This window comes from Erpetoichthys calabaricus, chromosome 6 (genome assembly GCF_900747795.2).
Source record: "Erpetoichthys calabaricus chromosome 6, fErpCal1.3, whole genome shotgun sequence".
NCBI lineage: Eukaryota > Metazoa > Chordata > Cladistia > Polypteriformes > Polypteridae > Erpetoichthys > Erpetoichthys calabaricus.
In genome coordinates, this window is record NC_041399.2 from 141,612,393 (window position 1) to 141,638,101 (window position 25,709).

General features: G+C 37.5%; 1 protein-coding gene across 4 annotated transcripts in view; it reads left to right on the top strand.

Annotated features, from left to right (window-relative positions):
• The window catches only part of LOC114653573 (tensin-3-like), a 358,125-nt gene that overhangs the window by 159,905 nt on the left and 172,511 nt on the right, over window positions 1-25,709 (top strand). For all 4 annotated transcript variants that reach the window (XM_028803965.2, XM_051929076.1, XM_028803964.2 and 1 more), the window contains exons 3-4: window positions 7,637-7,674; window positions 23,240-23,278. In XM_028803965.2, coding sequence (XP_028659798.2) covers window positions 7,637-7,674; window positions 23,240-23,278 — 77 coding nt within the window. The remainder of the gene's footprint in view (window positions 1-7,636; window positions 7,675-23,239; window positions 23,279-25,709) is intronic.

Genomic DNA, 25,709 nt, shown 5'->3' on the forward strand with positions numbered 1-25,709 from the left:
TTGTTAATTTCATGAACGCCAAAGTAGCTGAAACTGATTAACAACTCCCTCTGCTACTTAACTGACCAGATCAATAGCCCAGAAGTTTCATTTACTTGATGCTATACTCTGATTAAAAAGTGTTCCTTTATTTTTTTGAGCAGTATATATATATTTTTTTATTGTGGAAAGCTTCGGTTAACCCAGCAACAGTTGTAATGGATATAAGATCATTTAGCCGCCCCCCCCCCCCCCCCCCCCCCCCCCCCCCCAAATTACTATAGTGCATCCTCTACTTGGTATTTCATTGTCTGCATAATTAATCATATACGTAGTGCAGGGTGACCCACTCGGGAGTACAACTTTAAAAATGCGAATTACTCGCGAACGCATTAACGTAAAGGCGAGCTGTAAGAACTGAACATACCTGTATTTAGTGGAAAACAAGTCCACATTACAAAAGGTGCTGAAAATGTCCTCCCCCAACGTCCGCGCACAAGGAAACGCGACGCTCCATATTTGAGAATGTCCTCTGCAACATGTCACTGTCGATGGAAACAATTTCATGCTCGATGTTTGCTTTCGATTGTTCGATGGTCCTGGGTTTGCTTGCATAAACTTTGCCTTTTAAATATCCCCATAGAAAAAAATCTGGGGGAGTTAAATCGGGCGATCGAGGTGGCTACAAACCTTTCGAGATCACCTTGTCTCCAAAAAACGATCGGATCTCTTCCATACTGGCATGAGAGGTATGGCACGTTGCCCCGTAGTGGCGCCCGCTATAGTGCCCGCCTCTTTATGACACAGAATCAATTCTTCATTAAATAAGGAATATTTTGAACCTTGTTGCATGATGATACATGCACGCGTTGCAGAGTAATTCGCATTTTTAAAGTTGTGCTCCCGAGTGGGACACCCTATATCAGGCATGTGCAACCTTGACAGGACTATGGGCCGGATTAGAAAGTAGAAAGATTACGCGGGCCGGAGTACTTCAGGATATATATGTATTTCTGAAAATCGAAAATGCAAGAAGGCCAAAAAAAAAAACAACAAATATTTATTAATATATTATTTAATAAAAACTCTTTATTAATGCGACGATTGAGATTGCATGGTGGTCACAAGCTTATCAATATTAGGAGATATTGTGGACGTGGAAACTCGCAACGTGTTTTCTAGGTGCTCATCAGTAATTCGCGTTCTGGTTTTGGATTTTACGAAGTTCATCCTTGAAAAAAGTTGCTCGCATTTATAGGTGCTGCCAAATAGAGTCATTCTTTTCTGAGCAAAAGCTGTGAGCTTTGGAAACTTGTCACGTGGGAAATAGTTTTTATAAAAGTCAAGTAATTCAATATCATTGAATTTTGATTTCAGGACAAGGTTCTCTTGTAGTTCAATTAATTCCATTTGCAATGAAAGTGGAGCTAGTTCGACATCAACATCAAATGGACAAGAGAAAATTTGCAAGTTTGCTTCTTGATTTTTAAAATCACGGAACCTAGTGTTGAATTCTCCACTCAATGAATTTAATTCATTCGCAAACGATTCACAATCAAAATCTTCGTGGTTCGCAAGTGTGGGAAAATGATAAGTATTGCCTTCCTTTAATTGGCTTTCCCAGAGTCAAAGCTTATTTTGAAATGATTTTATGTGTCCATAAAGCTCATGAATCATTTGTCCCTGAGTTTGTAATTTAGCATTAAGTTCATTTAGATGTGTTGTTAGGTCGACAAGAAATGCAAGATCACACAGCCAGGGTTTGTTTTCTAGCTCAGCAATAGGTTTTCCTTTCATGTCCATGAAAAGAGATACCTCATTTCTCAAATCATAAAAACGTTTCAACATTTTTCCCTTGCTAAGCCAACGCACTTCACAATAAAATGTAAGATCTTCATGATCAGAAAGAACATCAGCCAGAAATTCTTGAAATTGGCGGTGATTTAGCGCCCTGGATTTAATGAAGTTTATACATGCAGTTATTGTGCCCATCACATGTTCAAATTTAACTGATTTTGCACATAAGTTTTGCTGGTGTATAATGCAATGCAATACCGACAAATCTTCGGTACTGATTTTGTTACTTGATAATTCAGTTTTTATTTGGGCAACAACTCCGATGTTTGGTCCAATCATCGATGGAGCTCCATCGGTGGATATTCCGCATAACTTTTCCCACTTTAAATCAAATACAGTAAAAACAGTTTTTACTTCCTGGAAAATGTCTTCACCCCTTGTTGCATTCTTCATTGGTTGGAGAGCAAGCAATTCTTCCGTACAATTGAAGCTAGCATCAACTCCGCAAATAAATATAACCAATTGAGCGGTATCGTTGGAGTCTGTACTCTCATCAAGAGCAATGGAAAATGCTTCAAATTTTGATGCAATATTTTTAATGCTTAATTTTATGTCACTGGCCATTTCGTCGATTCGTCGGGTTATTGTCCAACGAGAAAGACTTATCTTTCCCATTTCATGGCTTTTCTCTGGACACAGAACATTCGTGACTGCAGTAAGGCATTCCTTGACAAACTCGCCTTCAGAATATGGTTTTGAGTGCTTCGCAATTTTTTCGCTAACAATAAAACTTGCACGAACAATATTGTCAGCTACATCAGTATGTTTGCGAAATAACATCTGTTGTGCCGATACACATTTTTTCAAATTTTGTATCTTATCTGTTCTTAGTTTACCTTTGTAACTGTTGTAATTAGCGTGTTTTGTATTGTAGTGTCTTTTTAAATTGTATTCCTTTAAAACTGAAATACTTTCCAAGCATATCAAACAAAGAGGTTTTTCTTTCTGCATTATAAAAAAATAATCGTCAGTCCATTTCTCTTGAAATGTACGACTCTCAGCGTCCACTTTTCTCGTCTTTGTTGAAGCCATCTTAATTAGGGTTTGATCAAAAATTCACAAGTATTTGAAAGTATTGAAATGTAGGCCGATATAGCGTGAAACTCGAAACAACATGCAGATAGGTACAGCACTAGCAAAAACCATGAAAAGACTGCGCTATGCTACACACGACAGCAGAGCAGAGAGATGCAGCAGAGTCAACGACTACGTGACTACGAGCTCTTGCACACTTTAAACGTGCGACAGTTCCGGACGTGCCGTAAAAGAGGGGGAAGCACAATATAAAGTACAGTGGACCCTTGACTTACGAACTCAATTAGTTCGCGAGGGCTGGTTGTAACTCCAGTTGGTTGTAAGTCAAGACTATTTTTCCCATAAGAAATAATGGAAATAAACATAATGCGGTCCGAACCTCCCACTGCAACACTTACTTAACCTTTTCATAATAAAAAAAGGGTTGTATAATGTGCATAATTTACCAAAACACCAATAATTTTTCTAATGTACCAACCAAAAAGTAATAAAAAGTGCCTAGCCTACCAGAAACAACAATTTCATACTGTACTCACCATTTAATTTGACATCTTTGGGCTGCAGGAAGGGAGGAGGATGATAATGAAACTGAAGGCTTTTTAAAGGCTTTCTTTAACTTGCGCTCAGGCATTTGCAATCATTTCAATAGCTTCTTTTGCGTTAATTTTAATCTCCTCCTGCCTACAAGTTATTCTGACGAGAATTTTTCTCAGCATTTCCTTGCGATGATACAAGGAACTGTTTCTGAACTCTTCTGAGACCCCCCCCCCCACTCCCCACTCCCCACTCCCCACTCAATGGGAACGACATACTGAAGTGCGTCCTGAAGCGCGATTGCCGCGACTGTGGAAGCTTGCTTGTCCATTGCCGGGCAGGGATATCACATGCATATCACCCATCGATATCTTTTCTGTTTGCTTTGGCTGAGAGACTCAGCACAGCTTTAAGCCGGCTGTTGCCCCAGCAACAGATAAACAGTCTTCCATACGGAGTTTGGACTTTGGCATGTCTTCTATTTGGGGGAGGTCCCAAGAGAGTTTACAAACCTGACATTTTATTGAATGAGTGCCGCATTAATAGGAATGTTTCTGTTTGTTTACAATCGCGCAAGCGGATACACGTGACCGCATTCAGGTCGTAACGCAAGATGTTGGTCGTAAATCAAAATAAAAATTTTGGTCGTAAATCAAGTTGTTTGCATGTCAAGCCGGTCGTATATCAAGGGTCGACTGTACTTCAGAAAGCACTGGCCGTATCATACTATCAAAAATAATCCAACAATACCACAAGAACAAACAGGCATCACCAAGAGGGTTAACGGGCCAGATTCAATGATATTTGGAAAAGTCGTCGCGGGCCGTATAAAATCAGTACGCGGGCCGGATTTGGCCCGCGGGCCGTAGGTTGCACATGCCTGCCCTATATGATGTTCCCTTATGTGTATATGCAGCTTTGTTTCATGGATGGAATTTTATTTCTGTTTGTATAAGTTATGTGCTCAGAAAAGGCAATATGCCCAGGATTATAAACAATATAAATGTTGCTTTGCTAAATGTAGACATCCCTATCTACTGAGGTCTTTCACTTGCTTTCTTCTCCTTTTTTGATCATCGCTGTTTGCTTCTCTGTTCCAAGCTGCCATAACATTGACAAAGATGTTATTGTAGTCATTAAACCTCATTTTCAGTTCAAGGTTGCTGCTGCTTTCAGACTGTAATCAGTGTTTAAAAAATATGTATGTCTGTCTGATGGGTGACTGTGTAGCGCCTATCCCAACTGCAATGAATACAAGGCAGGAAATAATGATGGAGGAAATGCCCCTACATTACTATACAGGGTTCAGTCACACAGTCCTAAAGTGGGTTTGTGCTTATGATGGGTCTTCTTGGTGAAATAGAATATCCTTCAAAGTATTATTTGAGTATAGTATGTGTTCTGCTTCAAATCTAAGTACAGTAATCCCTCCTCCATCGCGGGGGTTGCGTTCCAGAGCCACCCGCGAAATAAGAAAATCCGCGAAGTAGAAACCATATGTTTATATGGTTATTTTTATATTGTCATGCTTGGGTCACAGATTTGCGCAGAAACACAGGAGGTTGTAGTGAGACAGGAACGTTATTCAAACACTGCAAACAAACATTTGTCTCTTTTTCAAAAGTTTAAACTGTGCTCCATGACAAGACAGAGATGACAGTTCCGTCTCACAATTAAAAGAATGCAAACATATTTTCCTCTTCAAAGGAAACAGAGAGTAAAGCAAACAAATCAATAGGGCTGTTTGTTTTTAAGTATGTGAAGCACCGCGGCACAAAGCTGTTGAAGGCGGCAGCTCACACCCCCTCCGTCAGGAGCAGGGAGAGAGAGAGAGAGAGAGTTAGAGAGAGAGAGAGTTTGTTTTTCAAACAAAAATCAATACGTGCCCTTTGAGCTTTTAAGTATGCAAAGCACCGTGCAGCATGTCCTTCAGGAAGCAGCTGCACACGTCCCTATCGTCTAGGTGTGCGAACAGCCCCCCTGCTCACACCCCCCTACGTCAGCGCAAGAGAGAGAGAGAGAGAAAGTAAGTTGGGTAGCTTCTCAGCCATCTGCCAATAGCGTCCCTTGTATGAAATCAACTGGGCAAACCAACTGAGGAAGCATGTACCAGAAATTAAAAGACCCATTGTCCGCAGAAATCCGCGAACCAGCAAAAAATCTGCGATATATATTTAAATATGCTTACATATAAAATCCGCGATGGAGTGAAGCCGCGAAAGGCAAAGCGTGATATAGCGAGGGATTACTGTAATGTTCTTTTTCCAGAGTGCTCCCTCTGGTGGCTATTTCATTTGAATTGACAACGGTTTGGAGAAAGAGGATGCTGACAAAGTTGTTTCCATCATTCACTGAATGGCTACATAACTAAGTAGCTAAAGATTGCAAGATATAAAATAAGTTGCATCTTTAGGTGTAATTTTTTGATATCATAAATTAAAAGTGGCCTCCTTTCAGACCATACAAACACTTGCTGTTCTTTCATTGATAACTGTTCCACCTAGTTTTCACCTAAAAAAGCAGCAATGTCATGGAGCAATTAAATGTCATTATTTTGCATAAACAGTGACTTAAATTGGAAGACTTCCATATGTTCCAAGCAGTTACACATTTATGGTCTTAGTTACTTAGGTGGATAGACATCCTTTAATAAATAGAGGCAGAATCCTGATAAAAAAAAAAATGCATAATATTTATAGATATTGGGTGTGCCTGGAGACAGACCAAGATGGGGGTGTCATAATGAAAATGATTTGATAGTTTAGTATCTAGAGAAGAGGAAGCATTACTCACTTCAGTGTTCTTCCCATTTTTTAAATTGTGTTGCTAAAGTATACAGTCTTTAAGATAAAATATACAGTAATAGTTTGACAGTAATAGTTTGAATACCTTCTTCAGAGATGTTAATGCTAGGAAGGATACAAGAAGTTAATTTTATACTTTATATAGCATATCGGAGTATAACATGTCAGGTTATAGTGGATTGCCTTTGCTTGTTTTAAATACATATAAAAATTTAAATTATTTTAATTCAGTTCCTGAACTTGATTTTTCCAATTCAGGGCTTTGTTGAGCCAGACCATTTCTAGAAGTATCTGAACAAGACAGGAATTGACACTGGACAGTCAATTACATAATATTTTTGTGTACACCTAAAGGGAGCTTGAATTCACAAACAATCTAAGCTGTGCTTCTTTGAAAGTTAGGGGGGAAAAAAAGACCAAAATCCCAGCAAGAGGACACAGGGTGGAATAAGTGTGATGAGATTTGAACCTGATCTTCAGGAGCTGTGAGTTAGCAGTATTAACCTCTGTGCAACCCATTTAAATTTAATTTAAAGTATACTGTGTATTTTGATGAAACAATATGGTTGTCAAATGTAGTATATTAAAAAATGTACAGTAAATCATTAAGTTTGTACTGGAGATGCACGTGTGTTGCCATTTGAACACAGTATACTATACTTGTTGGAATTCTCTTAATCTTGTCACAAATACTTTTTGACTGATGAGGTGCTTATTTATAGTGCACTAGGCACAGTTCCTTTTGAAGACGGGTAATAGAATAATTTAAAAATGTTATTTCTTGTCCTGTGTGTACCTTCAGTGCCTGTCCCTGTATTTGCAAGTGTGAACATCTCTTAACCAGCACTCCATCTCTCAAGTGCATTTCCATAAAGCTTGCTTCTCAGACCCTGGTATTTTCGAGGCAGCTTTATAGCCTCCTATATGGGTTTTATACTTGCCATTTTTGAAGGGGACTCTTTCAGCATGCCTCATACGCCTTCAACTCCCTCCTTGTGCGTCTTGCACTCGCTTTTCCTCTTTCTTCGCATCACCAAAGCCAAACAAACCAATCACACCAAAGCCAATAAAATTGTTTAGCTGGAAATGACACACAAGCCGTGGTGTTTTATTATATAGTAGATAGATTCAATAAACATTTCATTAATAGAAGGCAGAAAGTATTTATGACATGCGTGAGTTTAAATTTAAAATCCTCCATGCATAACAAAAATATTTTGCGTATTTTACAGGTACTTGTTCAAAGTGAATTACTGTAGAATCACATGTTCATGTAAATATACAGTAACAAAGTAACAAAGTAAGCAATAGTGTGACTTTTCCCTGTAAAATTGATTTTAAAGTTTACCTGTGTTGATGCCTGTGCTGTATTTAAAAGCCTTCTACACACCCAACATTTATTAATACAAAGCAATTTTGTTTTTCAGTTTGCAGATTTTCTTGTCACAAGAAATGCGAAGCAAAGGTAAGGCAATGACGCTTGAATCTATTTTTTAAATTCCTACTGAAAACTACATTGCATATTTATAGAAGTTGTTAGATTGCTGCAGATCATTAACCCAGTCCCTCTCTTTAAAAGATGTAGAAAAACTGACCTGTGATTATAAACATCTGCATTTTTTATTCAACAAGATACTGCATTGTAATTTGTGTTATGGTTAGTTTGGGAAGAATGACGTGTTATATCAGTGAATTATAGTTAATTTTATTCATGCAAATAAACTGTCAGGGTGATTTGAGTCACTTTTATTATTTGTCTTATTTAACTTTTCTGGTAACAGGATATTCCGGTCACAATACCTGATAAGAAGGAAACTGCATGACTTTAAATTCATTCTCGTAACTGCCACTTGCTAAAGATAATTTTAATTTGCTGATAAAACTGAAGTGTGAAAAAAATTCAAGGATGTGATGAAGTTTCCCGTACATTGTAATTTGATGATAATTTCTGAACAAGGTATAACTGAAAAGTGCTGCAGTTTAATTTGATATTGTTTATTTTCTTATAACCTATTGCACTTCTTTTTTTTCCTTTATATACAGATTAATGTCATACATGTTTTCCCTATATACTAATATATGAATTAATTTCTGCAAGATATTAAAATCTCAATTAGTGTGGTGTAGTTTGCTCCACACATCCATCCATTAATTTTTGAAATAGCTTAATCCATTCTAGATCCATAGGCTGCAAAGGTCTATCCTGATAGCATCAGGGACAAAGCAGAAACCCAGTCTAAATATGAATGTAGTTCATACTCAAACACATTTACAATTGCAAGAAAAAGTTTGTGGACATTTTCGATTTACCTGAATGTTTGTCCAAATTAGTCACAACAAAAGACCAACACAAACTAATAACAATAATGTCAGTATTTAATACATCATGTAAGCATTCACTAGGTTGAAAATTGTAGAAAAATATATCATCAACTTGCATCTTTGGCCAGGCTTAGACCACACCATAAAAATGTGAAACTAGAGTTTTTCATATATTTTTATTAGCTCCTGATATTTTCTTTACACACCAATGTAATCAAATTACAATGACCTGTGACATATTTTACAGTTTATTATTAAACAAATGTTAGATGGATGGAATAGCTTAAGTAATGTTTAAGGTTATTTAAATGTAATTTTGCTTAGTTAAATTAATGCTTGGTGTTCAATATTACAGAGAGATTCACTGTAGCATGAGTGTGCATTATACAGTTTTTTAGTTTATACTATTAAACTTTTATTTACAATATAATTTTAAAATACCTTCATGACCTTTCCATGTATCTGAAACTATTGTATTCATATAATTACACAGGTTTTTCAATCCTTATGGCATTGAACACAAGCCAGTGTTGTCAGTTGCATTCCACACTCCAAGAAATCACATTAAGTCCTTTCCAATGAAAAGTATATAACTGTCAATACACGCTTAAAACAAACTGTATTATTATTTCCCCTATTAAATCACTTTGGATAAAGACGTCTTATAGATAGATAGATAAATAATCACAGAAACTTAAAGCATCTGTTTTTTTTTTTTTTCTTTTCAGTCTATGCTCCGCAAAGATTACAGAGAACAGAAACAGAAACAGACTGTTCTCAGGACTGACACAGATGCGTTCAAGGTCTAACGTCCTGCCCATATTTCATTGTTGCATTTCAGTTCTACCAAGGCCATATCATCCATTGCATTTTACACAAAGTTTCACTTTATTCTGGAATACTTCTGCAGTTCTGTACACCAGGAATCAGTTCTATACACAAAGCACATCACAATAACAATGTAGCATAACTACTGGAACCTTTGGAGTTTAGTGACAGTAAACCTGTCTGACTCTTGGACCCCTCGGCCTGAGGATTTAAATCTTGATTTACCAGTTTGACTTTACTGTCTGTTTTCTAAGTTGTTACAGTTTGACATAACCTTTTTTCTGAAATGTAGTTATTTGCTGTTCAGTTGTTCAAAGCTGATCCTCCAGCTAGGACGTTGGATATCTCTGAGTCCACAGTTTTGAGGCTGATCCTCCAATAAGCTGTGAACCACCCAATCTCACTGAGATTGACCAGGTGGTGAACCAGCTGAGGGGAGGAAAGGCTGCAGGGATCTGTGGTATCCGGGGTGAATTTCTCCAGGCTGATGGTAAGGCTGTCCTCCTGGCATTGCAAGCAATCTTTGCTTCCATTTGGGAAACTGGCATCATCCCAACTAACTGGAAAACAGGACTTGTCGTGCCTATCTGGAAAGGGAAGGGTGATCGCCTGGATTGCGGCAACTACATGGGGATAACACTGCTCTCAGTGCCAGGTAAGGTCCTTGCTAGTGTCGTCCTCAATATGATCCATGATCACTTGCTCACCTATCATTGACTGGAACAGTCTGGTTTTACACCTAAGAAGTCTACCATGGACCGCATCTTGGCACTGAGGGTTCTCATGGAGTGTAAACACAAATATCGGTATAGTTTCTTTGCAGCCTTTGACGATTTTCGTAAAGCGTTCGACTCGGTTGATTGAGCTACCCTGTGGGGTATCCTGAGGGTTTGCGGGATCCCCTCGAGGTTGCTGGATATCATGGCCGGCCTTTACACTGGAACTGTGAGTGCTGTGCAGAGTGGAGGCAGAACCTTTGTGTTTTTCCCAGTTGATTGTGGGGTTCATCAGGGGTGTGTTCTTGCTCCTACTCTGTTCATTGCTTGTATGGACTGGGTTTTGGGCAAGGTTGTGGGGTCCAGCAGCTGTGGGGAATCTGTTGGTGAAGAAAGATTCATGGATCTTGACTTTGCTGACAATGCTGTGATCTTCGTGGAGTCAATGGAGGCTCTGATCGGGGCGCTTGAGAGACTGAGTGAGGAGTTTGAGTGTCTGGGCTTGTGAGTGTCCTGGGTAAAAACCAAGATCCAGGCCTTTAATGACCTCTTGGGCATAACCATCAGGAGTGTGTATGTCTGCAGAGAGAGTGTCGACCTTGGCAATGACATTCATGTCTCTGATGACTCTTCCTGTGAAGGCAGTAGATGGATTGGGAGAGCGTGGAGGGTCATGAGGTCGCTGGAAAGGGGTGTGTGGTGCTCCCGATACCTATACAAAAGAATGAAGGTCCAAGTCTTTAGAGTCCTGGTGCTTCCTGTCTTGCTATATGGTTGCGAGACATGGATGCTATCCAGTGACCTGAGACGAAGACTGGACTCCTTTGGTACTGTATCTCTCCGGAAAATCCTTGGGTACCGTTCGTTTGAGTTTTTGTCGAATGAGCGGTTGCTCGTGGAATCCCGAATGAGGCACATTACCTGCATTGTGAGGGAGCGTCAGTTACAGCACTATGGCCATGTGGCGCATTTCCCAGAGGGTGATCCAGCTTGTAAGATTCTCATTGTTGGGGGCCCGAGTGGCTGGACCAGGCCAAGGGGTCGCCCACGTAATGATAGAGGGTCATTTCCGGAGGGTGGGACTGGACCGCGTGTCTGCCTGGGGGCTTGCCAACCGGGATCCAGAGTTGTTTGGTCATGTAGTGGGTGCGACAACGCACTGTACCAGTGCATGCTCCCCAACTTAACATGACTTGACTTGTTGTTCACTGTTACAGAGAAGGTCAGTTTTTTAACAGTTTAAAAAAATAAGTTTAGTATTTAGGGTTGAATTGTCAAGAATATTCTGTCTCATGCATACTTAATGAACACCCCCTGTGGCATCTGCACTATTTAAGTGTCATTGAAGGTAAAATTATCTTCACAGTATACTTATAGCATTAGTTTTTATATTAGTGGAATCAAAGATTATTTATACGTAATTTCATAATAGGTACCTCTAAACAAAATTGATGCACTGTAGTATTCAGCCCATAATTTTTTTCTGAACTTGTGTATCTAGTCTAAGAAATGTACTAATTTAAGAAGCTTTGAATGTGGATAATTCCCCTAAGAAAGGTGTATGTTTTATTTTTAAATGTTTATCATAAATAACATAAAATAATCTGATACAAAACCATGTGAAATATTTATGCAAATGTGTTATCAGAGATACTTAATGTTAACACAGTTTAATTTTGTAAGACTGCACTTTTATGTTAACATTTATTACTCTGTTGAATATACAGTATCACCCAAACCACCTACCTTTGTAAAAAAAAAAAAAAAAATAAATAAATAAATCTTTAACCATTCTAAGTTATCTTGAAGTTATCTTCAATTTTAGCTGTGTAAAAGAACTAATTTTCATGCAGTTCTGAACCTGAAGAAGAAACTGTCATCCCACCATACAGTAGTTCACCAATTGTGTTGTGGATATGGAAGGAAACCTAAATATTCCAAAATGATATGGATGAGAATGTACAATTGCTTAGAGTGGTGGAGCAGCAGTGCTAAATACTGTGTAACCCTTCAACCTTATTTGCTGTTTATTAAAGTTAAACACGTTTCATTATGCAATTAATAATTTAAGAATATTCAGCCGCCTTGGTTACGTGTCAACTAAGATTTTGCATACCTCACGAGTAAATGTAAAATACACTGAAACTAGATATACAGTACAGCATACTGCACACTTTGCTTCGGGTTCCCAACAAATAATAATTTAATGGAATGTAATTTGTCCAGGCATTTAGTGTAAATATTCAGAAACCTAGAACCATAGCACCTTAAGTGTTTGAATATTGTGTGCAAGAGTTTGATAATGGGCATTGTTATGATACTTGTACTGGGCAGATAATATCACAGTACTTTGATGATTTTCGCTAATAAAATGTAACATTCTACATCAGCCCATAAAAAAATTAAGCAAAGTAGCCATGTTGATTTACCTAGTGGTGAAGAAGAATCTGAGCAGTAATATAAAAAGGAATCATTCTTATTAATGTGTACAGTCACTGAATTTTTTTTTTATTCTCTTAGTGGCTTGAAAAATTACATACCCTTTGAGCAAAGCACCTGAGATATTTTATATCTTTTTAAAGAATTAGTGAAGGAACCTTAAATATTCTGTGAATGTTACTGTATATAGTGATGCCTGTCATGAGAAAAAAATGATTTCTCTTGACACCATACCCTGATCCCTTTAAATAAAGTTAGAAATTTACTACAGTACATAATGACTGGAATCCCTTTTTACTGCAGAATTAAAACAGTTAGTAAATTAATTTAGAGATATGGAACATTTCTACTTCATTATTTTTGCTTGTTTTTACTTTTTTGGGAATGGTTCATTGAAATACTTTTTTTTTCTATAATGATAATCTGTAAGATTAGAACTGCTTAAGACATTCATACAGATTCAGTAAGAGTTGATATGACAGCTTGCATTGGTATGATCTGCTATTTTTATTTATGCAACAAATTAGAATTCTAAAGATTTCATTTATCATTACAGCAAATAGAATTAAACTAAATAGCAAGGATGTGGTGTAAACCACATTGGTGTGGCTGTTATTGAAAAACCTTAAAGGAGTTGTGGGCTGCACTAATTCTAAGCTTCTATTTCTGTGCATTAACCAAACATTCCTTGACCAATTTAGAGATAATTTCTTTAGCAACAGGCTTTCTGGAATTCGTTTGATTCGTAAATAAAGCTTTCTGTTCTTACTTTGTGTTAAACAGTACATTCAGCTCTTCTTCTTATGTAGTCAGTGTAGTGGAATGTATCCTTTTGTATGGATATTAAAACTATTATGGGTTAGAATGTTTAACTAGTGCATTGAAATATATACAGTATATATACCTTTTTATTCATAAAGTATTATGTTCTGAGAATTAAGGTTTAATAAGAGATTTAGAAGAATTAGGAAACCTCTAAGCAACTTTTCAAGTCTATCTTTTTTCCTTGATACTTAGGACTTCTTTACCTAGTTTAGCACAGCAGTGCCAGGGAAGCCTACTCTATTCAAGCACACCAGGTTCTTAAGTTTACACAGTTTCCAAATAATGATTCAGTATTTGTCTTAAAGTGTCAATATGTGGGCATTTTTTTATTGTTTTATCATTATGTGCTCAGTAAAGTCTTCATTCCCATTCAGGGTCAAAAATATTTAGTTGTAAATTGTCATGATCTAGCTTTTTGTTTTTGAATTTGTTTCAGTCACTCCTTGGCCTCTAAAAATATTTGAGATATCATTTTAGGGATTTTAGATGTGAAGGAATACAGTTGTTTCATTTATTTTGAATTTCACAATGTTAAGAATTTTTTTTTCTGTGGTGCTATTTTGTTTTTGTTATGGATGTCTCCATTTTGTGGTCTTTGTTGTCCAGGCAAGTTCAGCATGAAATGTGCAATGTGGGATATCACAGGGATGAGGGTAAAAAGGTCAGCATCAAACACTTCCTAATTTGTTCATGTTTGTGGATACAACCTTAAAAGCATAAAATCATTTTCTATAAATATTTGTTGGAATTCTTGTTACAAACTTGATTCATTCCCATTGACTACAATCTTCAACTTACATTTTAAGAGTAAATTCTTTTAGTTTTTAGTTTTTTTTTCCCCTTTTTCTTTAAAAATTCACTGATTTTGTTTCACATTTTGGGGTCTGTTACTCAATTCTTTCTCTCCTGGTTTTGACAACCATCTCCTGATTCCATTTCCCCTCTCATTATTGCTGCTGCGTGGTGCAGTAAGCACATAATCTACTCCCTGCCTCTCCATCTGGACCACTCTGACATTCTTGACTTTTTAAACAGTTTATAAGTCAGTACAGTAATCCCTCCTCCATCGCGGGGGTTGCGTTCCAGAGCCACCCGCGAAATAAGAAAATCCGCGAAGTAGAAACCATATGTTTATATGGTTATTTTTATATTGCCATGCTTGGGTCACAGATTTGCGCAGAAACACAGGAGGTTGTAGAGAGACAGGAACGTTATTCAAACACTGCAAACAAACATTTGTCTCTTTTTCAAAAGTTTAAACTGTGCTCCATGACAAGACAGAGATGACAGTTCTGTCTCACAATTAAAAGAATGCAAACATATCTTCCTCTTCAAAGGAAACAGAGAGGAAAGCAAACAAATCAATAGGGCTGTTTGGCTTTTAAGTATGCGAAGCACCGCGGCACAAAGCTGTTGAAGGCAGCAGCTCACACCCCCTCCGTCAGGAGCAGGGAGAGAGAGAGAGAGAGAGAGAGAGACAGACAGACAGACAGAGAAAAACAAAGTCAAAAATCAATACGTGCCCTTTGAGCTTTTAAGTATGCGAAGATAATCTTTCAGCATTTTTAGACGAGCGTCCGTATCGTCTAGGTGTGCGAACAGCCCCCCTGCTCACACCCCCTACGTCAGGATCAGAGAAAGGCAGCGCAAGAGAAAGAGAGAGAAAGTAAGTTGGGTAGCTTCTCAGCCATCTGCCAATAGCGTCCCTTGTATGAAATCAACTGGGCAAACCAACTGAGGAAGCATGTACCAGAAATTAAAAGACCCATTGTCCTCAGAAATCCGCGAACCAGCAAAAAATCCGCGATATATATTTAAATATGCTTACATATAAAATCCGCGATAGAGTGAAGCCGCGAAAGGCGAAGCGCAATATGCGAGGGATTACTGTACATATTTTACACTGAAATATGTCAGATGTTCAAAGATTAAGTACCATACCAGGTCATACATTTGCAAGAAAAAATAAGGGAACTCTTTAAAATTAACCTGGATTTGTGGTCTGATCATCATTTAACTCACAATTTCAGACAAACATTATCTGACTAAACTAATAACACACCAACAGTTGTACTTTTCATTTCTTTAGCACAATGAGTAATCATTCACATTGCACGTTTGGAAAGTAAGTGTACCTCTGGGTTAATGACTTCTCTTAAAGCTAATTGGAGAAAAGTGTTTCAGTTAAGAGGATGAAATAGGGAGTGTGGATTTCAGAGGTGCTTCACCCCGTAAATAAAGACAGACCTAACTACTGACAAATCTGTTCTCCTCAAGAAAGACTGGTTAGTGTAAACCATACCTTGATCCAAACAACTGTCACAGGGCTAGTGCAAAAATCCAGATAACTTAAAATGTTCCTTTACTTTTTCTTGTAACTGTAACAGAACATAGTGCATCAGGAAATTATTCTTATATTAATAGTAATTATATTACACACAACCTTGATGGAGTCTGACAACCACGGTGAACAAATTTAGCTTACCAACAAGTATGTGGACACAGCTTTCACTAAATTCATATAGAAAACAATAGTTGATATTAGCTATCCCTGTTCCACCATATTCCTGCAGCACCTTCTACAAGACAAGCCAAGGGACACAATCATATGCTTTTTCTGAATCTATAAGGCACATAAAGACTAGGTTATCATACTACCCTCCAGCAGCTGTGTCAGGGAGAAACGCTGGTCAGCTGTTCTTGGGCCAGGTCGGAATACACATTGTTCCTCTTGTATCTTTGTCTCAATCATCGGATGGATTCTTTCCTCCAGTACCCATGCATGTACCTTATCTAGGTGGCAGAGAAGTGTGATACATCTGTAGTTGGAACACACCCTCTGGTCATCTTTCTTAAATATGGATACCATCACACTACTCTGCCATTCCAAAGCTGCTTTACTTGCTTTCCAAGCAACCTAGTCACCACTTCTATTTGAAAATTTCATGGACAGGCTATCAAGGTAAAGTCAGGAATGTCAGAGTGGTCCAGATGGAGAGGCAGGGAGTAGCATTGTAACATTATGCAGATGATGATGTCCTCTTTGTTTCACCTGATTGTGACTTTCGGCACACACTTTAGCAATTTGCTGCTGAGTGTGAAGCACCTGCAATGAAGATCAGCATCTCCAAGTCTGAGGTCATGGTAACTTCTCAGAAAAGAATGGATTGCTGTCTCCAGGTGTGGGAGGAACAGCTGCTCTTAGTGGAGAAGTTAAAGTATCTTGCAATTACATAAAGGACTGAATGCAATAATGAAAATGGTACAATACTGGTCACTTTCTGCATAGGAATCTCAGCTTTTGAACCTTGGGGTTTTTTGACATTCCCCTATTAAGACCTGACCTGAGCAATCTTCTAACTTCTTATGGGTAATAGCTTGAAAAAGTTGAATGTGTGTTTTTTCAGTTTCCTTTGTGGGAAATTTGTAAAATAGAAGTCATCTTGAAGACAGATAGTAAGGTCTACATCTGTGTCACCACTGCTAAAATGCTGTAAGAATATTAATTTATCTGTTTATTTTACATTTAGTCCTCTTTAACTTGTATTTTAATTTTTCTGCTTTATTTAAATACACTAAACACTTTTTAATGTTAGTTTTGGTCCTAGATTGTAATATATTTTGGTCTCTCAGGTTCAGGTGGGGGGGGGCGTTTCACCTTGGGTCTGTTCTGTTCAAAATGGGCAGCCCCCGGACAATATGTAGTTGCAGAAGAAATCTCCGAGTCGCCCAGCCGTAGTCCCACCAGAAATGTAGAGAAAAACCGAGAAAAACACATTTTGCGAGCTGCCAGAAATTCCTACATAAATTCCTACTACTATACAGACCTTGAATGCAATGCTCCGCGTAGCCTAACAACATTAAACCCACAATGCAGCACATTGTTGTGTGTCTAGTAGTGGTGGTAGTAGTCTATGATATAGTACGCACTGGTATGTAGTACCAGCACCTCAGCTGCAAACAGGTGGTCATGGCATTGACTACAAACTAAATGATTCCATAATCAATTCTGTGCTGAGTCTTAGTTGTATTTCAGTTTCATCAAGTGAGTATGAACATGGCTTTTTGCAAATGAATTTAATTGTTACTCTAATGAGAGCCTTATTACTGTCAAGCACTGTCTCCACACTTCTCTTCATAACATTGGTTGGCTCTCCACTCACATGCTTCGATCCTGCAGATTCATGGCTGTTACAAGATGATTATCAGCCATTAACACTCAAAGCAAAGAACAAATTGGAAAAACTGCATTTGATGAAAACATGCAAAAAGTTTGGGATTTTCTTTAAAAATTTTGATCAAATTAAGCACTTATTGCTTTGTGGGACTACATAACATTTGTAGAATGTAGTTTGTTGTTAACCTCCGGTTAATATTTTTTCTATTTCAGAATTCTGTGTTTGTAATTTTAAACTGTCAAGCACAATATTAATAGCAGTACAGTACACCACCATGCAGGTGGCATAATAGAAGTGCTGCTGCTTCTCAATAAGGAGATCATGGGCTTGTGTCGTGCTTTGAGCAGTAAGTAAAGTGTTAAATAAATGTAAAGAATTATTATTGTTATCATACTTGACAATTTATTAGTTTCAAATTTAAATGTTCTGTTATTTAGTCAAAAAACATAACATATAGTGCTAGGAGACTCTGCTTCTATGTACCTTCACAGTACCTCAAACCTGATCCAAATGCAACATATGCATACCACCATCTTTTAGTTTATATAAAAAAGGCACTGCTAATCACACATGTGGTGATTCAACATGATTCTATGTTCCCCTCAGTGTGCAGTAGACATTGAATGATGTGTGTTATATACTGTTATCACTTCTTATGGATTTGGTGCACTAATAGCATTGATGGTTTCTTTTTTGTTCTGTTAAATGCACTTTGTGATGAGTCAGATATGACCAAAATGTTTTGTTTTGTTTCAAAAGTGCATAATAAGTATTTCTACGCCCTCAGATTCGATTCAGTTATAGATTTTTTTTTTTTATTGTTTTTTATGCACTTTTTTGACATGCCTGTGTCAGCATGTGACCACATTTAAAAGGGGAGCAATGAATAAACATTATTTTTTTTTCAATACCTTTATTTATGTTGGTATGAAAATCTGAAAATGTCTGGCCCATCTAACTTTCTTGGTTTTGAAAATCTAGCCCAAATGAATTTTTAATTGAATATCCTCAACTTATGTGTTTAACTGAAGTGATAAGCAGGGTTAGAAATGTTAAATACAGGTCTGTGAGACAATGACCTACAACAGACATCCAAACTTGTTAAAGTCTAAACACGAGCTACTAGGATCAGAAATCTAGAACTGCAGGGTGAACATTAAAGGCCCCTAAGGTCACCAGTGCCTCCATATCTTTCATCCTTTAGGCTGGGAAAGATTTGGATAACATTTGCAAAAATGCAAAATGCGATAATTTGCAGAGTCATCTTTCCAGACACAGTTTCAGAAAAGAACTGAGAACAAGATGGCTGGTTCCCAGGGTTATACAGTATAGTACTCAGCAGGAACGGTCCATGTCCAGGAGTGCGGATGACTGTAGTAATGTCAATGGTGGACCGGCTGTCAATATTCTGCAGAGGGAGGAAGAGAAAAGGCATTAGACCATAGCAACCATTTTTTGTCAGTTCTACTACCCGAGTATCCTGGAAAATTAAAGGATAAGTTTGATATTTTTCAAGCCTAAGTTATTTCTTCACAAACATGACATATATGCATTTGTCATGCAAACTTGTTCTTAAGTGTGTTCTATAAATTTTTAAAATTGGTAATGTAATCTATGTGCCATGGGAATCTTGGCAAGCAAAAACATAAAAGCTTATCAGATGCATCCATTTTTCAAGACATCTGCATCTTGAGATTACAAACACATTCTTTGTTAGGTTATGTGGTGTTTTTGAACAAAAAAAACATTTTATAATAAGACCAGCTTTTTACCTTACATCAGAGCTTATCTTCTTCCTTAACAACCTTCCATCCCTTGTGGTGGGTTTCCTCTCTGAAGACAAAATCACAGTAAACTATTTGTGCCACTTGCCTGGAAGGAGATTTCTATCACACAGCAAATAGAAAATGTATATTTACCTTGTTAAAAACAGTACAAGAAATGCGCAATAAAATAATTTCTAGGTCCCTTTTGTCACAAACAGGCATTAGAAACATAAGGCATGTTTCCTGTAACAAATATTTTTGCTCCTTCAAAACGATGTATTCGCTTTTTATTTTTATTTTTTTAGGATACATTCAGTACTAGCCATGTATTTTTTTTTTAATTAATATTCAGAGAACACTTTAGAAAACACCATGTCTGTGAAGAAATAACTTTCACTTGAAAAGTACTAAACTTATCATTTAAGATGTGGTTTTATTTTTTAAATTGTTTGTGTTTTTATGGTTATTTTGCTGTTAAGCTAATAGGAAAATCTTTAAAGTCTGTAATTGGCATATTTCATACTTTGATCACCAAAAGTCTAAGTGTGTGTTAATATTGTTGTTTTCAATAGGATCTGAAAACAGCTGTTAATGGTTTAGTTAGATGAGGCCTTGCTAGTTACCAAGGTGTATTAATCTTTTAAAGACACAAATATTAAAAAAAAAGTCAGAGAATGTTTAAATTCCTTAAGGTGCTTTCTTATGATTCTTTTTATTATACATTCTATATGTCTGTTTTTCAATGATTTAAAAATTGAATCTCCCATCTACTGCAGTGCTTAGTGTGGATTGATTCCTCTGCACTTTATGTAATCTTGTATTCTTTTCCTGACCTTAATAACAAATGACAAAGCTGTGTCTCTTAATGACAAATGAAAGCAGACAGATACGGTTACAAAAATATTTGTTTTGCCTTAAAATAAAATATATGCAAAAAGGGGCAACATTACACTAGAGAATTCCAGTATAGAGAAAACATAATCATAAATATTTATTCCTTTGAACATAAGTGCCATGTACAGTTTGACTAGTCTGATTAACAGTTCAGGATTCCTCTCTAATTACCTTTTATTTTTTATTTTTTACCTGATAATTCACAACTCCAGAGCATCATCCCAAAATCTTGTCACAGCTAACACCCTGCAAGAAAGCTGATATCTGTTTTCAGGATGTCTCGTTAAATATATCTTGGTTAAACACTTAATTGCAGTAATTCTGTTCCTAGATAGTCCTAGGTGTGCTATGATCTGTAAAACAAAGTACCTGTTAATTTGTAAATCAAGGGTTCCAGACTTAACTGAACAGTTTGCTCTTTCTTACGATGTGTAGAACAAAAATGTCATACCAAAATACTTTACACTTAATTGTAATGTGTTCATATTCCTTAGTCAATAACTGTATCATTGCCCTCAAGCGAAGTGCAGATCACGCGGCAAAGTGGCAGCAGCAAAGTCAGCAGCTGATCAAGCAAAGAGGAGGTAAATAAATGTGTTTGTTTCCCATTGCATCACTGTTTAAGAGAGGTTTTGTAGGATTGGCCCCGCCTCCTTGGGGGTGTGTTCAGTCTTTCCTTTTCACAATGGAGCGTAGTGCTGGCTGGGGGGTGGAAGGAGTAGGCGAGTGAAGTGCAGATCACGTGCATGGCAGCAGCAGCAAGCCAGCATCTGATCGAGCAAAGAGGAGGTAAAAAAAAATGTATTTGTTTCTCATTGTATCACTGAATAAGAGGGGTTTTTGGAGGAGCGGCGGCCGTGTCTCCTTAGGGTGCGTTCAGCCCCCCTTTTCACAACGGCGCGTAACGCTGCCTTTGGCGAGCAAGGGGCTTTGCCCCCTAGTTTAAATAAATAATTGTCTGCCAAATAAGTACATGTTACTGCAGTAGACCTATGTAGTAAATAAATTATTTCATAACTTTTTTTCAGGGTTACATAAACTTTATTTGATCATTTACTACCTTTTTTTGATTATGTGGTACTGTATACTGGTAATGTGAAAATATAACACCTACTGTTGCTCTCGCATATCACTGTGAGCATGTGTGTTGGTGCGGACGGCTGGGACTCATGCCCAGCCAGAATGCCTAGAGAGTGGAAGGACCAGGAGAGGAGCAATATCTCCCCTGGAACATGAGATGGCAACCGCCATGGTGGGTGTTGGGGCCACAGGAACAGAGCTTGGAAGCTCAACCCTGTGGGGGCCTGTGACCACATCCAGGGGGTGCCTGGACATTGCTAAGCCCTGGGCTGCAGCACTTCCACAACAGGAAGGTCATCAGGGGAGCACATCCGGGTGAACTATTAAAGGGGGGCCGCCTCACTGCATTCGAGGAGCCAGAGTCGGGAGGCAGAGGACGGAGCTTGTGAGGAGAGGAGTAGAGGCGGCGGAAGACTAAGGAAAGGAAAAGAAAGGACTGAGTATCTGTGAGCATAATTGTTGTTGGTTTGTGCATAGTGTGTGCTGTTAAGGACTGTGCATTGTGAGAAAATAATAAAAGTGTGTGTTTGGACTTCTGTGTGTCCTGGTGTCTGTCTGTAGTCAGGCTGATTTTCCACAGTGTATTGGGGAAACTGCAGGATCAAAATTTTAACTTAAAAGGAATGTGTCAAATTTATACTTCCTAAGGAAATTTTGTCAAACTTAGATAAAATACAGCTCCTGAATTTATCTATCTTCCACCCTTGCTGGTGAAGAGCTTCAAATTCCTCCATTTCCACATCTGATGATAATGGCTGAGGCACTATCACGGTTGTCTTTCAAATGCATTTCTTTTAAAAATAAACACAGGATGCAGGAGCTAACAGATAATGACTGATGCACTGTAAGATAGTGTATAGTTCAGGTGAGAATAGTGTCCAAATGGGAAAGGAGAATTGCAAGAATACACATACTGTATGAAGTTTCTGTTAGGTATTTAGTGATGCATTAAGATGAAGGCCATTGTGTCCAAAACGGTCTGAAATAGCACCAAATTTATTGGGTGCACAGCTTATGGTCAGCTGTTTATGCCGTTCTTTATCTACATATTTTGTAAATACCACTTAATGCCTTCTTGTTGATTTCAAAATAACAGGGAATTTAACGTTCAGGTTTATATTACTAAACATTTTACAATTATGAAATTTTTAAAAATATTATTCTTGTATAATAGTTTTTAGCAATACTATAGCACATACTGTATTGCACACATACAAGATATGTATTCTTTCAGAAGTAATTTTAGATACATGGGAATTGTACAAATCATTTAACAATTTGGTTCAATTTTTTTTATTTTATTTTCAGTATTCTGAAAGAGATACTATGACACAACAAACTTAAGACACTGCTGTGAAAAAGTCAGCCAAATAGTCACGTTATTTGGTTGCTACAGGGAATGGGAACATGCTGAAAGAATGAGGAGGATGCTCTTCATGAAAATGTTCCTGTGTAAAATAATAAAACATTCATAGAATTGCAATTCTAAAAATTATTAGTTAACTGATTTCTTGACACAGAATAATCATATGTAATACCGCTGTCTTTTTTGGGTTTTTTTTCCCCAACACAAAAGTTATTGTTCTGCAGCTCTGGACATTTTTTTGGTATAATTATCTGTTAAACCATTAATGCTGTTAGTTAGTTCCCCCCTCCATTTCACCTGTGTTGTTTAACTGCTGTGCGTGTCCAGTGGTAATGATAGCAAAGGTTTGCTGGGAATTATCATTAAAGCAAAGATTTACTTTGTGTGACTACAGGCTCTGGGTGAAAAAGGTGTATTTGCTCATGCTCAGTTATACAAAGGTCTTTTTAATCAGGAAACACCTTTCAAGTTAATAATTTGCTAGTGGTATGTGCTTCCTTTATTTACTAGCTCTGTTGAGGCCTTGTCAAAACGGATTTTTGTCAAGGAACCATTTTCTTTCACCCTTTCCAAGCAGTCACATTTTGGGCTTCAGCATGCATTTGTTTTCTTTCAGGTGGTGACTCCGTGCTTGCCCCTGGTCAACTATGAACTGGTAAGTCCAATTTGTTTTGTTTGTGTAGAGTATATGCCAGCCTGACGGCTTACTTTGCTGACCAGGCACCATGTCATTTAAAGAATACAGCATAGATTGCAGTTCAAGGTGCAGTGGAAAGTTGTTTTTTTTCTTTAGCTAATGAAGCAAGCAGCCCTAGGCATCAAAAATTGCTAAAAAGGAGATCTATGGATGTAAGCTATACTTTATGCAAACTGCTACCCCCCGCATTTACCTTGTATCAGTATAATTTATTTAGAAGATAAATTTATCCAAGTGACTATGACTTTAAAAAAGTTGCATACGTACAATATAGTTATAAGCTTGGTGATATTTTGAGATGTTTTTACTTGAATCAAATTTAATGTGTATGTTTTTCTGGATGGAATAGTCTGCTGATATGTTTAATTTAAAATGTTCCTTGTCAGAGTCATGACCACTAAAAATATTTAGTAGTGAACATATATGTGCTTAAGTCTTTTGTGGGAAACTTAGATTATTGCAGTAGATGCAGATTATTAAAAAAAAAATAAGTCTGTGGTGTGGAGAGTGAAATAAATGACCAAAATAAATAATACACCACACATTTAAAAAAGCTGTCTCACTGTTTTGCTTCTGCTAATGTAATAACATTTTCTTCAAGGGAAAAAAATACAGTATAGTAAAGCAAGTGTAGTAGTGCCTGTTGTTGTGCTTCATATAGGTTACTGAAATGTGTTTTTATGTTTTCAAGTTATCTTCCAGTTGGTGCATAAAAGTCCGCTCACCCCATTCATGGATTTGTCTTAGTCTTTGCCCTACATGTATGGTCAGGAAGTAAGAAAAGTTTGCTGTTAAAAATAATATAAATGCTATACTAAGCCGGATAAGACTTGGTGAAGGACAGAACAGTGTGCTCTGGATGGATGAGGCAAAGGTAGAGCTGTCTCTGTTCAATTCCAATTCCAAAAGATCCTCCTACCAACTGTAAAGCATGTGGTGGGAGCATTATAGCTTGGGGATTGCTTGTCTGCCTTAGAGGCTTATCCAGCATAGAGGCAACCATGAATACCATGTTGTGCCAGTGAGTACTTGAATACAAAGTGAGGCCATCTGTCAAAAACCTGGAGCTGAAATTTAAGTGGACCATGCAGCAAAGCAGCAATCAAAAACAACCTCACAAAGTCACAAAAGAATGGCACAGAATAAACAAATGAAATGTTATGGAATGGCCAAGTTAAAACCTAGATGTTAACCTTCTAGCAATGTGATGCTGACCAGCACATGCGCGAACACCCATAAACATCATATAATTGAAGGAAGTCTATAAGGGGGAGTGGGCAAAATGATGTAGGAATCTGAAAGACTATTGTAAGAAACTTCTATAAGAAGTGATTTTTGTCAATGAAGTCACAGCTATTGAATCTATGGTTGTACTTATTTTTTCAGTAGACAATTACCTTTCCAACATTTTTTGACTAATAAATGCTTGCAATTAATCAATTTTGTTATTTGTTTTTAAATTAAATCACCATTATCTATAAATAACTAGGGGGCTCCGCCCCCTGCTCGCTTCGCTCGCCAACCCCTGGTGTTGGGAATGACAAAGAGCGTGATGTATGAATGAGATATAGAATAGTGTGACGGTGTAGATGATGCAAATAGAAAGCAAACAATAAAGTGTGTGGCACAGTGTAAAGGTTTATTGGAAAATTTCTTTGTACACGCCGTTTAAGTGTAAAAGGTAATTCCAGGTCAGAACTTGTAAGGTCAATGAAGATGGTCATTATCGTGATCAGAGTCAACTTTGTCAGAGCTTAGAAAGAGTTGTGTCTCTCCAGGAAGTAATGGAATGACTTGGTATTTATGTTTTCCACATTAATATTTTTTGGACATAATATAGTGCGTTGTGTTAAAAGGGGCATTTGGTCTAATGAGATTGCTGTTCCAAATCTCTCTGTAACTAAGTTGTCGCAGATAAAGGCTAGAGGAATTGTAATAATATGTGGCTGAAGTCCATCTGTATTGGTGAGTGTACCATCTCTCAGTTGTAATAAGCAATTGTTATGATCTGGTTCTGGACATCGTATCTTTTTTACTAACTGTATCTTTGAAAGCAATGCCAATTGTCTGCGTATTTTAAGGTGCACTGAACAATAGCTGAGTGCATGGCATCTGGAAGAATAGCTAATCACTGTTTAAAATCTCCTCCTAATAAAAGTACCTTTCCTCCAAATCGAATATTATTATTCATAAACGTTTGTAGAAGTTTATGAATGGTGTTGAGTAAGTGACTTCATGCCATTGTACATTCATCAATAAACAACATTTTTTGAAGACGGATGTCACGTGCAGTGCCACCGTTAATGTTCATAGTGATACCGATTTGTAGGATCTAATGCAGTTGATAAAGATTTCAACTTTCAGGTACATCATCAGTTAGAATCTTCTG